Raw genomic sequence first — 15430 nt, forward strand, 5'->3', positions numbered from 1 at the left:
AACAAAGCGAAAGTGTGTCCGAGGAAGTTAACTTCTGAAGCATTCCAAATCGAAATTGACATGACCCGGTAGGTAGGCGTACCTTTTGAATCCACAATTCTCCTAGGACTCCAAAGCATCTATCTTGTTTCTTGGTGTCTTGAAAACGCCAACACCTTTGCATTAAGATCCAGGTAGAAGAATGTTTATCACAGCATTGTTCTGAGACACCCTACACCGGAACAAAGTGCACATCAACAGCAGAATGGATATAAGGCTGTATCCACACAATGGAATCTTAGACAATCAAGGGAATTTGCAGATAATACAATAGTATTTAAAGGCCAAAACTCACAATATGGGTCCATTCATAAAAGTTCAAACTCAAAGGAAAACTACACTATATGCATACTCATTCGGTAAACCTAAAGGGGAAAGCAATACAGTGGCTGTCACAAAAATCAGGCTAGAGATGGTATGGGCGGAGGAACTCTTGAGAACCTGGCAATTCATTTTATTAAGATCCCGCAAACATGTACGTCCTACGCATTGTTCTGCACACGACCTAAAAACGTATATGAAACCCTACAATGCCTGCCCAAAAAACGAAAGCCAGACAAGGATGCACCTCAATGGAGTCAATTCCCAACACGACAAGGAAACAGGCCTTAGGAACAGTCGGGATCCTTACGCACTGGTGAACTGGCGTCCACCCTCTCTCACTTCAAGTAAAGTTTTTGGGGGAGAGGGGGCTCCGGGGAGGAACCGCCGGCTCTCTTCAGCCCGACCAAACCCGCCCCCAGCCACCGAGACGCGCCCACGTCAGCGGCTCCACCTTCGCCCTGCTACTCGGGGCCGGTTCGGGCGATTCAGGGCTGAGCGCAGGCTTCCGGGGGAAGGCGAAGCGCGGAGCCCACCCTCGCGCCCAGGCGCGCGGCCCCGCAGCCCCACCGCGCCGAGTCCCCGCCGTGCGCGCCCCCGGCAGGCCTCTGCGGGGGCGTGGTCTCGGCACACGCTCGCGGCCGGGGGAGGAGTAGGGGGTGCGCGTACCTCTTCGCGGCGGCGGAGGAACTACCGCGCCAGTCCGTGTGACCGAACAGAGTTCATTTCCGGGAACTGCCTAGCTACTCCTCTCGGGCAGCCACCAGCCGCTCCTGAAGCCAGAGCGACGGCGTCGGCGCACGCGCAGTGCGAAGCTCCCGGGAGCGAGCAACACCACCGGCCGCCGTCGCAGGGCCCGGCTGGGGCGCGCGCCCACGCGCAGGGGGGGACGGGTGTCGGGAGCGCGCCCCGTGGGGCGGGGCGGAGCGAGCGTGCGCAGTGGCGCTCGGGCTTCGGCTCGCGCGAGGCGGCGCTCGCGCAGGAGGGCGTGGGCGGGCGGTGTCGGGGGCGCGCAGGAAGCGCGCGCGCGGCCCCGAGCACGGGAAGGAGGGGCCGGTGACAGTGCGGAGCTCCTGCCAGCGTCCGCGCCTCGGGAGCGGCCGGACGGAAGAGAAGGTTCGCCAGACGCCGGTCGGCTGCCCGACCTTTCGGACTCAAAGCCGAGCTGAACAGCCGCGGCTTCTGGTTGGTCGGGGAGGCGCTGCGGCCACCTCAGGAAGATGTTTAACGTGGAGTCCGTGGAGCGGGTGGAGCTGTGCGAGAGCCTGCTCACTTGGGTACGTGCTGGGGCAGCGGGCCGGTGGGAAAACTCCGCAACCTTTTCCCCCCCGGACACCGGTGCTCGTCCCGAGGGGCCAGCGCCCGGGGCGACCTGCCGTCACATCCGGGGCTTGGGACGGGCGGAGCTGAGGACCCGGTGCGGGCCGCGTCTGCACCCGCGGCCGGGTCAGGGTCAGCAAGGAGCGGCCGGGCTCGGGCAGACTGGGCCCAGGGTCCAGGAGGAACTTGTCCGGCTCGAGCTGTTGGCTGCTGTCCGAGAGGAAACCTGCCCGGTGGGGGCTAATGAAGGGGTGCGGGCGACACTGTAATTAGGACTGTTTGCCGTGCTGAGACGCTGGCGCTTCGCTCTCGAGCTCCCAGTGATCCAAAGCGTCGGTTCTGCCTGGGCGCCCGGTAGAGGCACTCGGGACCCCTGGTTACGATGCTGCTCGCCTTTGTTGTAGCGTTCAGCCAGGATGGAGCGCAGCCCCTTGGGGATGAAGCCCTGCCCATTGGAAAATAGTACATTAGAGGGTGGGTAGACAGAACATGAAGAATCACCCAGAGGCAGAACATTTGAAATGCGAGATGCATTTTTGACTGTTAGAAAGTAAACGATGTGATGCTACTTATAAAAGGAATCGAGGATAAACAATTTTAAGCCGGGGGAGGCGATTTAGGGATTAGTAATGGGACTGAAATACATTTTTAAAAAGCAACGTGAGATTCTAATTTGGAAGTGATAAGGGTTAAGGTTATCGAATCTTAAAGTAAATACTTTGGATTTTAATGTCAATAGTCAGTCATTGCTTAAGAGGCCCTTTTCAATAGCTGGGCGGTTAACCCGTTTGTTTCTGTTTTTGCGTAAGCTGATTGGAAGTGGGTACAGGCATATGCAGAGCCATGGGATAAACCAAATATCCCACTGAGAACATTCGCGTTACTTATGGCTAAAACAGAGTAACTGTCCTTTTTAGAAGAACACAGATCTATTGACAGAGGTTACTATGGCGAGTGTTAATTTTGTTTGCTTATTGGGGGAGCTGATGGTGATTGGCCCTCCTGCGTGCTAAGTGAAGGCTCTAGTACTGAGCTCTTCACCTCCGCATTTGTTCATTTTAAAGGTAACATGCAAATATCGAAAGAAATTCTATTGAACAGAGTCTTAGGTTAGAGGGCCCGATCTCTGGAAGTCAGCTGTCCCGTTTTGTGCAGGGACACTGCTGAGGAGTTTGGGAACTGTTGACTTAGGTTGATTGTCATATATGTAATTAAGGTAGAACCTAAAGATGTGCGTGCGTTTGAGGTAGGATCTTGCTATGTAGTCCGTTTGGGCCTCGAACTATATGTTCTTGAATTTGCAGCAATCTTCCTGTCTCAGCTTCCTGAGTACTAGGATTATACGCCTGCATCACTACACCCAGCTTGAAGTTTTTTATAGTCTGGGTATGTCATGAATCCAGTTTTGTCCTTTGAAACATAGACCATACAATGCAGAGTTCTACGATTTGGTTTGGTGTTAGAGCATTCTTGCAATTTCAGGATGTTTGCAATAGTGCATAGTTAGCATGCTCTAAGTTCTAACTTCAGACAGGAAGATGAGCGTCACCGCTGTGCTCCAGGTAGAGGATGGTGATAAGTTGTACACTCACCTAAGCCTCAGCCAACCTTCAAGTTATTATTTAAACCAGGAAGACTCGAAAAGATAGAAAGTGTTTGGCTTTGGTTTGGTTTGGTTGGGTTTGGTGTAAGACAGGGTTTCATTTTGTAGTCCTGGCTGTTCTAGAACTTGCTCTGTAGACCAGGCTGTCCTCAAACTCACAAAGATCTGCCTGCCTCTGCCTCCCAAGTGGTGGGGTTAAAGGCTTGCGCCACCACCTCCTGGTATGAAAAAAAGATGGAAAATGTTTTATACACAGTCAGTATATAGCAATCAGAGTGTGCTTAAAACTTAGCCCTTATCTCCTTTTCCTACCCCCTGAACCTGAAGCAAAATATATCCCTACCTGATAGAATATATATGTATGTATGTATATGTGTGTATGTATATATGTGCTATTATATCTGTCAGTCTCTTTTAAAAAGTTCTTATCATGTGTGTGACTGTGATGTGTGCATTGATTGATATAGGCACAATTGCCTATATCATGATTGATATAGGCACAATTGCCACCACATGCATATGGAGGTCAGGAGTCAACTTTTGGAATTGGTTCCCTTCCATGTTTTTCCAAGCAACAAACTCAGGTTGCAAGTTACCAGACTGCTGTGGTAAGCATCCTCACCCACTGAACCATTTCAGTAGCCTTTGCTTGTTTTTACCAATAATAATTCCACGTTTTAAATTTTTAGTATTTCTGTGTGTGGGTGTGCACACAGATGTATCATATCCCTTTCACGGAAGGCATTTAATAATTTAGAGGAATGTATTAATGTTTTTTGATTAGATTTACTCCTCCCCCTGAGCTCTGTATTGCACCACCACTTGTCCCTTCCAAGCTCATATACTGTTTTTTTTTCTTTTTTAACCTATTGAATCTATTTAATGTTATATATGTGAATATAGAACCATCTACTGGAGCGTGGACAACCTAGGGACTGCGCCCTGAGGAGACAGACTGACCCTCCCTCCTGCAGCAGCTGTGCATTGCCAGTAGTTTCTCAGAAGCATGACCTCTTCTCCGTTCATTTAGAATTTTGGCCAACTGGATCTTGTGCAGGTCTTGGACATACAGCCACAGCATAGCCATTGTAGAGTCTTAAGTGCACCATCTCTGTCATATCCAGAAAACATTTTTTTTTACAGCTGTTCTCCACACATTCTGATCTTAGAGTCTTTCTGTCTCCCACCCCACCCTGCAATGATCTCTTGAGTCTTATGAGAGGGACTGTGACACAGATGTGTCACTTAAGGTTGAACACTCCAGTTTCTATTCTCTGTACTCTGATCAGTTGTGAGTCTCCACATTAATTGCCCTCTACTACAGAATTAAGCTTCTCCAATGCAGGTTAAGAGCTGCACTATTCAGTGGGTATAAAGATAAGTGTTTAGAGGGCAGATACTATGTTCGTTTGGCAAAATAATAGTAAGTTCTCTCCTAGACTCTGACCTACCCAACCACGTGTTCTTGTCCCAGTTAACAACACAAAGCATGAATTCTGGTTTGTGGAGTGACCCTTGTGTCCAGCCGGTAAGCAATTGCTTACTTCCTTAACACTGGTGCCACTGTTGCACCACTGGGCACATTTTTGCCAGTCTGTTTGTCATTGTAACTTGCAGGGTTCACAACTGCGTAAGACGGTTGATTCTTTTCTCTCCCAGCAGCCCATATAGCACCATCCAGCACTCTGGAAACTAGCCAGTAGGGAGTGAGCTTCAAGGTCAATACCAGTTTGATTTCTCCACGACCTGTGGCTCCAGAATGTGGTGTCTCTAGCAATAGGGTCTTACTTCCAAGTTCTGGTGGGTAACCAAGGGCAGTGGCAGTAACCTGTATTGTTTTATGGACCCGTGGGATTCCCTGTGAATAGCAGCTTAAAGAGGGGAACCAAATCTGGTACTGCCCAAGCCCAGCTTCTTGATCTTTGCATCAATCAGGATGAAAAGATTGCACTCTCCCTGGTCTTAGTTAATTAATTTGTTTGTTTTATGGTGCTGAGGATTAAAGCTGGGGCCTTGTGCATGTACTGTACAACTGAGTTATATAATTCCAGTCAGTTACCCAAGAAACCTGAATGCAAGAAAAAATCTCGAAGGACTGGAGAGAGCTCCACAGTTACGACCATTTGTTGTGCTGGCAGAGGACCCTGATTTGTTTCCTAGAACCCAATCAGAGGTTCACAATCATCCACAGCCCTGGTTCAGGGGATCCAATGACCTCTTCTGACCTCCACAGGCACCAGGCATGCTTGTGGTGCACATACATACATTCAGGCAAAACAGTCACAGACTTATACCTAGTCTTAAAACATATTTAAAAGAAAGAATCTAGAATACAGTCCGATAATGACATCAGACTAGTGGGAAAAGAATCATAGTTGTGGTTCGCTTCTGTGACATGCCTCAGTCTTAGATGTCCTTATTTTTATATGGCTTGTTTGGGAGCCTCTGAAATGCAACTAACATTTAGAATCCCTCCCTTTCTGTTTTCCCACCTTTGTCTAACTCCAGCCTACCAAAAATTTGATCCTCTAATGGGAGAATAAAGACATTTCTGGTGTACAAAGGTTTAAAGCCCTTAGGGGAAAAGTCTGAGTAGCACGGTGTTGCTGGCTCCTGTGGCGGTTCTTCTACGTTATCATTGATCAACATCACCTGGAACCTTTATCAAACCAGTTTTCTAGGCCCTGGGGCCAGAGTTTCTAGGTCTGAGACAGGATCTGAAATTTGCATTCCTGTATAGTCCCAGGTGATATGTAGTTAGGAACCTCAAGACAACAGTTGAGAACTGTTGTGCTAGAGCAGGTTTTAAGCTCACCACTGTTTGATATTTTTGGACTGAGTAATTGTTAGGGGCACTGTTGTGTGTATTTTAGGGTATTTAATAGAGGCATTGCTGATTATGAAATGACAGTACTTACGTCACTATTCAGACTCTCTTGGGGAGCAAAAAAATCCCTTGTGGAGAGAACCACTGCCTAAAGTTGTGATTCTGCATGATCTCATGCTTTACTCTTCTGATGCTTTTGTGGGAGGAGGGTGGAATGTGTTCTCGGAGCTTCTTGAAATTACAAGTAAGGTTGTGGCCCTTCAGATAGAATTTATGCTTTAACACAGTTCAGTGCAATTATCTTTCAGTTTTACTGTATTACTATCCTGAAATGTCGCAACTCAGACCTGATAGGATGGTAAGTTTCTTAGTTGAGATCTCTGTCAATTCTAAAAGCAGAGTGGAACATTCTCAAGCTCTCCTAAGTACCTATGTACCTGAAGGGCTAAAACAGAAAACAGTTATTTAGAAGCTCCATCTTAAAAATCAAAGTGAAAATTTAGCTCTGAGTCCTGGGGTGGGTATACATAGTCTGTTAAATGACTCTCTAGAATTCCTTTGGACTGAGCATGTAGCCCAGTTTGTGGAGTACTTGCGCAAAGCTTGGGTTAGCAGTGTGTAACCAGATATGGTGGTGGTGCACGCCCTTAATCTCAGCAGTCCACTTATAATTCTCCCAATCAGGAAGTGGAGGCAGGAGGATTGGAGAGTTTAAGGTCATTGTTGTCTTCGATAGTGAGCTCCAGGCCAGCCTCAGATACATGAAACTCTGTCTCAAATAAATAGATAAAAATTAAAAAAAGAAAGAAAACTATTTGCTTTATTTAATTGTTTCTTCTGATTGACCAGGAGCAATTTTGTAACCCTGAGTAGGAATGTTAACTCAGTACTAGAACACTTTCCTTGCATGGACAAGACTCTTGAGTTCCATTCCCAGCCTGGGGTAGGACAGATAAGAGCTTACATTTCTTAACCTTGGTAGTACTTTAGAGGGTTCTAGATGCTAAAACTAGTGCCCAGGTACATAAGGATTATTTGATGCATTTGTTAACAGAGATTAACTTGTTTGCACAGAGCTGTAATCTCAGCTACTCAGGAGGCTGAGGCAGGAGGTTTACAAGTTGACAGTTTGTAGAAACTGCAGAGTTAGTTCAAGACTATTAGCAAGATTCTGTTTCAGACATTTAAAAGAGGGTAGAAAAGGTGGTTCCACAGTTAGGAGTACTGGCTGTTCTTCCAGAGGACCTAGGTTCAATTTCCAGCACCTACATGGTGGTTTACAGTTGTCTGTAATTCCAGTTCTAGGAGATATGATGGCCTCTGAGGGCACTGCATGCACACAGTACACATTCAAGTGTGCAAAACACTCCTAGAGAGAGGTGGAGGTAGAGAAGGAAAGAGAGAGAGAAGAAGAGAAAGAAAGAAAGAAAGAAAGAAAGAAAGAAAGAAAGAAAGAAAGAAAGAGAAATTTCAGAATTTGAAAAGATGTAGAGATATAGCTCAGCAGTAGAGTGTATGCCTAGCATTTGCAAGGTCTGGGTTCAATCCTCCAGCAACACGTGCACGCACACACACACACACACACACACACACACACACACACACACGGTGGGGGAATAACAGAAAAAGAGAAGAAATTCTAGCTTTCTAAACACATCATACAGGATTCATTTCGGTGGAGCTAAGAAATGTGTTTCCAAAATGAAAACTTCCCAGGTGTGTAGCACAAATTCTAGCTAATTTTAATAATAAAAACACAGAGTAAGAAATAGAGAAGATCAGAGAAGCAGAGAGGCCAGCACTAGAGAGTTCTTTTACCTCTACCAGTGCTCAGACTGAAGGCGTGATCCTGTCCTCAGACTGCATCTCCAGACTCCGTCAGACTTCACTGAGCTCTTGTCTCCTCCTGCTCCCCCTCACCTTATATTCCTCTCTCTGCCCACCATATCACTCCTGTCTCCACCTCCTCAGTGCTGGGATTAAAAGCTTGGTATTCCCAAGTGCTGGGATCACCTTTGTGTGAACTCTGTTTCTCTTAGACAGATTGAATCTTTTGTAGCCCAGGGTGGCCTTAAACTAACAGAGATCCCTCTGTCTCCCAAGTCCTGGGATTAAATGTATGTGCACCCACTGTCTAGCCTCTAGTGGCTTAGCACTCTGATCATCAGGCAAGCTTTATTTGTTAAGACATAAACAAAATGTTACTACACAGATGACTATCATGTACACCTAGACTTGGAAACTGCTGATATAAATACTCCCAATATTTATATGGAAAAAACTGATATTGAAAGAGATTAGGTAAAATATCCCAGGTTATATGATAAATTAGTAGTAAAATTAAGGATTAGAATTGATTCATGACATCCCAAGCAGTGTTCACTGAACTTAATCAGTAAGCCTCTTATTTTGAGATGTTGTACCAAGCAATTAAGATGTAATATGTGATTGTCACTGTTTCATCTTTTTTCCATGTATAAATCTACAAAAAGAGATAACTTTTAAATGGACCATTAATTTAGCACCTAGAAAGTTAAAATGGGTACTATTTTTTTTTTTAACGTACCAGTGTGAAGGCACCTGCAGGTGGAATAAAGTTTAAAATCAGACCTGAGATGTTACTTGTTTCCTTTGTGCCTGTCGTTCATTTTCTGCTCCTCACCCTCTCCCATGGAGTCTCACTATATTTCAGGGCTGGCATTGAACTTAGAATCACTCCTCTTGCATCACCCTCCTCAGTAACTGGAACTAAAAGTGTATGCTACCATGCTTGGCTTATTTGCTAACTTTTTTAAAATCCAAACTCTGTATGTATTTAAGTTAGAACCTTCTTACCTCCCAAAATTTTGTCTGACTAAAAACTGCTACCTATAAGTAGTGACAAATCCCTCAGCTCCTGCTGCCATAACCATCTTTGTCTGAATGAGTCCTGCCCTATATAAAATAGGAAGTTATTACTGCACTGTTAGTAGTTCTCTCAGCACTTGGGAGTAGAGGCAGGAGAATCAGGAGCTCAAGGTCACCATGACCTCTGATACGTAATGAATTGAAGGGTAGCCTGGGCTACATGAGACCCCGACATTATGGATAGTATGGTACAGAGAAGCAGATAGATATACCCGTTTTTAGTTGCAGTTTACTGCTTCATGGCTTATTTAGCAACGTGTATTTTAAAAAATTTAAAAATGAATATTCATTTAACCTGGCAATTTTTTTCCTAACCCAATAAATAAAAAGAAGGGTGCTCACCTGGGTGTTATCTCAGTTTTTCTGTTGTTGCTAACTAGTTTAGCCTCGTCAGTGTTACAGACTGCCACAGCAGGCTTTCCTGCCTTTCCCTCCAGCATCTCCTTCATGTTGCATCAGTTTGGTTTGTACAGTTCGGATCTCACTTTCTTGCTTTAAACCATTTTCTTACAAACTACCATTACTCTCAAGATAATTACAGATGTGGCTTATCGAGTCTTGCCTAATGATCCTTCTTTCTTTAGTTCTTTCACCTGTTTTATATTCCCTTCTGTTCCTTTCTTCCTATAATTTCCACCTATCTATACCAGGCTTCTTTTCATTCCTACAACATATCTTCTCAATTGAAATCTGTGTCCATACACCCCACAATATTTCCACCAAATTAAAAGAAATGTATCAGGATGTCTTTCATCTGTTTATCCTCAATGACTTATTTCCTGTTAAACCGGGTTGGATTGCCATTTGTCAGTTGACTGATAATTGCTGGCTGTATTTCTTTTTTGGTCTCAGGTGGCCTTGATCCCCTGAATTTCTGCCTCCACTTCCCAAGTCCTAGAATTATAAGTGTGTGCCCTTAAGTCCTTCTTGGGTTTATTTCTTAAATCTCTCTTAATCAGTACAAAGATAGTTGTGATTCAGTATATATTTGAAATTGGAATGAATTGAGTATCCAACCTAATGATGATAAATATGAATTCTATATTCGTATAAAATATTTTTGCCTTTGAGTACCAGAAGTCTCAACGTGACTAGGCTTAAAAAATAAATTAGTCTTTATAATAGGAGATCTCACATTTTTAAGTTCAGTGTTTAAAAATTATCTCAAATACTTAGTTCTTTGAATCCTTCCTCTCTGTCTTCTATTGTCCATTACATAACCCTTAAGACTTATTTCTGGGTGATGAGATGGCTCAGTCGATAAAGGTGTCTGTTACCAAGCCTCATGATCTGCATTCAGAATGTTGGACCTACCTGGTAGAAGGAGAGAACCAGCTCCCACAAGTTGTCCTCTGACTGCCACATGTATACCGTGACACACACCTGCACTCACACATGCACATTGGTCCATACTGTTCTGGTCCTTATTAGGCTTGAGTCAGTCATCACCATCATCTTCTTGGACTGTCATCTGTGAGTAGTGTGATGAAAAGTTGGCCAATATCTACTACAATTTCTCTTGCTTATGTGGGAAAAATTGTGATTATTAAAATTTTTATCTCATTATGAAATAGTCATACACACATGTGCGTGCACAACACAGACAAACACACACACACACATACACAAACCCTAAGAAATCTTAATATAGTTAACCATTGGATCTTTTCTTCCTTCAGATCCAGACCTTTAACGTGGATACACCATGCCAGACTGTGGAAGATTTAACGAATGGGGTGGTGATGTCCCAGGTTCTTCAAAAGATGTAAGAATAAATTGCTTGTCTTTTTTTTTTATGGTCTTACATATAAACTTTTCTTGAATTGAAAAGGATTAAAAAAGTTAAAGTGTGCGATTTGGTTTTCTTTCTTTCTTTCTTTTGGTTTTCTATCATTGACAGGATATCTAAGATGATCTATTCATATGTAGGTTTGTTTTCAGTTTATAGTTTTGGGTATTTCAGCCCTTGATCATTGTCCCATTGCTCTTGGGCCTCTGTCAAGGCAATACCATGGTGCCAGCATTGGCAGAGGAATCAGCTTCCCTCACAGAAGTCAAGACCAAATCAGGCTGGAGCAATGGCTTAGTGCTTAAAAGCACTTGTTCCTGCTGAGGACTCAGCTTTGGTTCCCAGCTCCCAAGTGGTGACTCACAGCCATTGGTAACTCCAGGTCCAGGGGATCCAGTGCCCCTTCTGGCGTCCGGGCACCAGGCATGCATATGGTACACATACATAAATTCAAACAAAAGGTATGATGATTAAAGTACATTTTAAAAGAAGCAAGACAGGATGTTGTAGCGGCTCTATGAAGTTCCTTCAAGGGTAAGCCTTTAGTAATCTAGCTTCCTCTTACAGAGGCCTTACTTCATAAAGGATCCACCATCTTAACAGTTACAAGTCACAAACCACCGTGCACCTTTGGGGATCATTTCAGATCTGAACTCTTAACAGAAAGTTTATGTAAACTTGAGTTGCATGTGGAATGACAACTGTACGCAGCGATGAGAATTTTGATGGCATGTACTTAGGTATAGATTGGCAACAGTTTAGTTAGGGCAGTGCTTGTTATTCTAATTGAGGTTGATAGCCAGATTTTGCCATTATAGGACAACTTGAGAATGCTGTCTGGTAGAACACCACTCTGATCTTAGCACTGAGCTCTTCCCTGACCAACAGTGTGATAGAGCAGTTGTCGTACATTCTTTGTTCCCTATACTTTCTGCATTATTCTCTGAACTATGTAATACCTTATGTGTATTTGATTATGACCTCCTCTGTCCTGGAAACACACTATACATTTGTTAAAAGTCTATGAAGAGCCAGGAAGCTTATTTTCTTTCTTTCATCCTAGCAACTAAGATGCATAATTTTTTATTGAATCGTATAAAATTTACCGTTCTTTACAGTTTCTTTTTGTTTGTTTATTTTGTTTTGCTTTTGAAACAAGATTTCTCTGTGTAGCCCTGGCTATCCTGGAACTCACTCTGTAGACCAGGCAGAGACATGCAGATCTCTATGTGAGTTCGAGGCCAGCATGGTCTACAAGAGCTAGTTCCAAGACAGGCTCCAATGGCATAGAGAAACCCTGTCTTGAAAAACCAAAAAAAAATAAAATAAAAAAAATTAGAATTTGATGGTTTCTTCTGTGAAACTTGTGATTTGTTTACTCGTTTGTTTTGTTTGAAACAGGATTTCTTTTCTTTACATAGCCCCAGCAGTCCTGGAATTTGATATACAGGTCAGGCTGGCCTGGAACTCCAGAGATCTGCCAGCCTCTTGCTTCCTGAGTGCTGGATTAGAAACCGTGCCACCACACCTGGCAAAACCTGTGGTTCTTGATGTGCCTACATGCAAATGCTTGGGAACAGTTAATACTTTGCCCTTACCTGAATTTAGATTCCTTTTGCCTTTTATTTATTTTTTATTTTCATTGCGCATATTCCTTGTGTGTAGTGCAGTGTTATATCCATACTGAATGTGTTCCTGCCCTCATACCTCTTGTCCTGTTCTCACTACTCTCCCCCATTATTCCATAGACAGTTTTACTTGTACTTTCACGTCACTATGTACATGATTTTATTATGTGTTAATGTAAAGTTTAGGAGCCAAAGAAAAGAAATATATTTATTTGTCTTTCTGATGTTGACTTAATTCATTTTCTCTAGTTGCATCCATTTTAGATATTGCAAGTGTAATTTTTTCTTTTATTTTTTTAGGTCATAATATAATTACATCCTTTTCTCTTTCAAATCCTTCCTCCAAACCGTCCCATAAATGCCTCCTTGTTCTTTTTCAAATAAATAGCCTTTTTCATTAATGTTGTTACATTTACACACACATATACACACACATCTTTATTCATCTTGCTCGGTCTGTGTAATGGTACTTGTGTGTATGTTTTCAGGACTGTCTATTTGCAATTGGATAACCATTTTATGTATAGCACATTTTCTTTACCAAGGTTGGTTCTATAACTTAGCTATTTTGAGTAATTTTGTAATAAGCATTGATGTAAAATTATCTCAGTGATGTATTGATATGAGTTCTTTGGGTAAATCCCTAGGGTACTATGTCTGGGTCATATGGGAGATCTATTTCTAGGTTTTTGAGAAACCTGTGTGCTGATTTTAATAGTGACTGTACTAGTTTACCCACCAGCGATGTGTAAAGGTTCCCTTTTGTCCATACCTTTGCCAGCATTTATTTTTCTTTTTATTTAAGATTTATTTTCTTTATGCTCATGTGTGTGTGCGCGTGCGTGCAAGCGTGTGTGTGTGTGTGTGTGTACAGATACCTAGAAGCAGGCATCAGGTCCTTTGAAGCTGGAGTAACAGATTTAACTCCACATCTGCTTGATAGGGATGCTAGAATGCAAACCCTGATAAAGCAGTAAGTATTCTGAACTGCTGAATCATATCACCAACTCAGTTTTCTTTTTAAATTTTTTTCAACAAAATTTTATCCTAATTTAAATTACAAAGTCTGCTAGATTTTTTAATAAATTCATTTTTCTCATGAGAATTAAGATACTTCTATGACATTAATAAATTAACAACTGTATACTTCTCTTACCTTTTTAATAATTCATTTTTGTGTGTTTGTGTGTGTACATATGCAGTGTGCCACAGATAGAGCATAGTGCACATGTAGAGGGCAGCTTTGGGGAGTCTGTTTTCTCCTATCTTGGGGTCTGGAGATTGAACTCTGGTTGTCAGACTTCTATAGCAAACACTTTACTCACTGAGCCTGCTCATTGGCCCTCACACATTTTTTATTTTTAAAGTGTTAAAAAAAATCAGATAACTGCTTTAAGTAAAATTCAACCTTTATAAAACAAGAAGAAACTACTTTCAATGTAACCATATGAGTGTGTTAAATGATCAACTGTTGAACTTGGTGTTTACATTGGCTTGTTTAAAGACAAACCAGAAAGTCTGACCTGCCTTCGGCTCTCATACATTAGTAACATGCAGTGCTTTCTTTGACACACCACACGCCCACATCTTCCTTATGAACGCCTTTAATGCTACCCTATGATTGCCAAGGTGGAAGCTGTTTGTTGTTTGACATTCTAAGAACTAGCTTGGCAAGGAGACGTTCCTTCCATTTCGTTGTAATAACTGTTTTCACACTAAATCCAAACACACAGCACTAGACCACAAACTCCAGAATGCTTAGCTCTGCCTAGCCTACCTAAGGGATTATTTCAAGATCAGAGTAATTTTTCTATTTCTATTAGAATCATGAGTTATTTTACACAGGTTCTAGTAAAGACAGCCTCACAAAAATTTTTGGACTTCATTTAAAGTAAACAACAAATGAAATATGTCTGTGTTTTCTAGACTTGTGCACCTTGAAGGAGTCCTCAAGTCTTGCTAAACCATCTGTTGGAAGGCTTGTTTTACTGGCCAATGAGTATTTAGTTAGATAATATACTAAATATAATTATATAGATGTCTTAATTGCTATGTTTAATTGACACTGGCATACTCTGATGAGTCATTACTTGTGATCTGCATGTCACCAAAATAGTCAGGTATCTTTCTAATAACTTTATATATATTACATGTAACACAAATTCTAATTGTTCTTAATAATAAAAACTTGGAATCAGATATTGGGGTGAAAACTGAGAGATCAGAGAAGCAGTGCAGCCAGCCACTAGAGGGACCTTTTACCTCTACCGAACCAAAAGGGCGATCCTGTCCTCAGACTGCCTCCTCTGACTGCTCCTCACACTGACTGCTTCAGACTGCATCCTCAGACTACACTGAGCTCTTGTCTCCTCCTGCCTTATATTTCTCTCTCCACCCAAGCACATCACTCCCGTCTCCACCTCCCTAGCGCAGGGATTAAAGGTGTGGGATCTCAAGTGCTGGGATCACTTTTGTGTGAGCTCTGTTTCTCTTTTAGACTGGGTCAAGTTTATGTAGCCCAGGGTGGCCTTGAACTAACAGAGATCCGTCTACCTCTGTCCCCCAAATCCTGGGAGTGTGTGTGCCACCACTGTTTGGCCTCTGTGGCTTAGCTCTGCACTCTGATCTTTAGGCAAGCTTTATTTGCTAAAATACAAACAAAATATCACTACAGATACAGTCTTAGAAACATTGCTTGTTGAGGTGAGCAGAAAAAAAAAGTGGTAAAAATTGGTTACCTTTGAAAAATATGTTTAAGTTATTTATTACAATTTGTATGTGTTTGTGTGGGTGCGTACATACCACAGTGTGCATGTGAAGTCAGAACAATTTCAGAAGTCAGTTTTTTTCTTCTGCAGTGGGCTCTTGGGGCCAAGTTTAGGTCATCGGGTGTTCACGGCTGTCATCTTTCCCCTTCGAGCCATCCCACCAGTTCAGTTATGTTTATATATTCATAACTTGTAGAGGACTACCTTAGTTATTTTTCTTTTGCTGTG

The 15430-nt window shown here is 42.8% G+C and overlaps 1 protein-coding gene across 1 annotated transcript in view; it reads left to right on the plus strand.

Moving 5' to 3' along the window:
• Positions 1-1406: 1406 nt before the first annotated feature.
• Positions 1407-15430, plus strand: part of Hook3 (hook microtubule tethering protein 3) — a 95577-nt gene continuing 81553 nt past the window's right edge. Inside the window, exons 1-2 of the mRNA XM_048456475.3 lie at positions 1407-1637; positions 10697-10782. Of these exons, the coding sequence (XP_048312432.1) occupies positions 1581-1637; positions 10697-10782 (143 nt within the window). The 5' untranslated portion in view covers positions 1407-1580. The remainder of the gene's footprint in view (positions 1638-10696; positions 10783-15430) is intronic.

The sequence above is a fragment of the Myodes glareolus genome, chromosome 23 (assembly GCF_982192425.1).
Source record: "Myodes glareolus chromosome 23, mMyoGla1.1, whole genome shotgun sequence".
NCBI classification, from domain to species: domain Eukaryota; kingdom Metazoa; phylum Chordata; class Mammalia; order Rodentia; family Cricetidae; genus Myodes; species Myodes glareolus.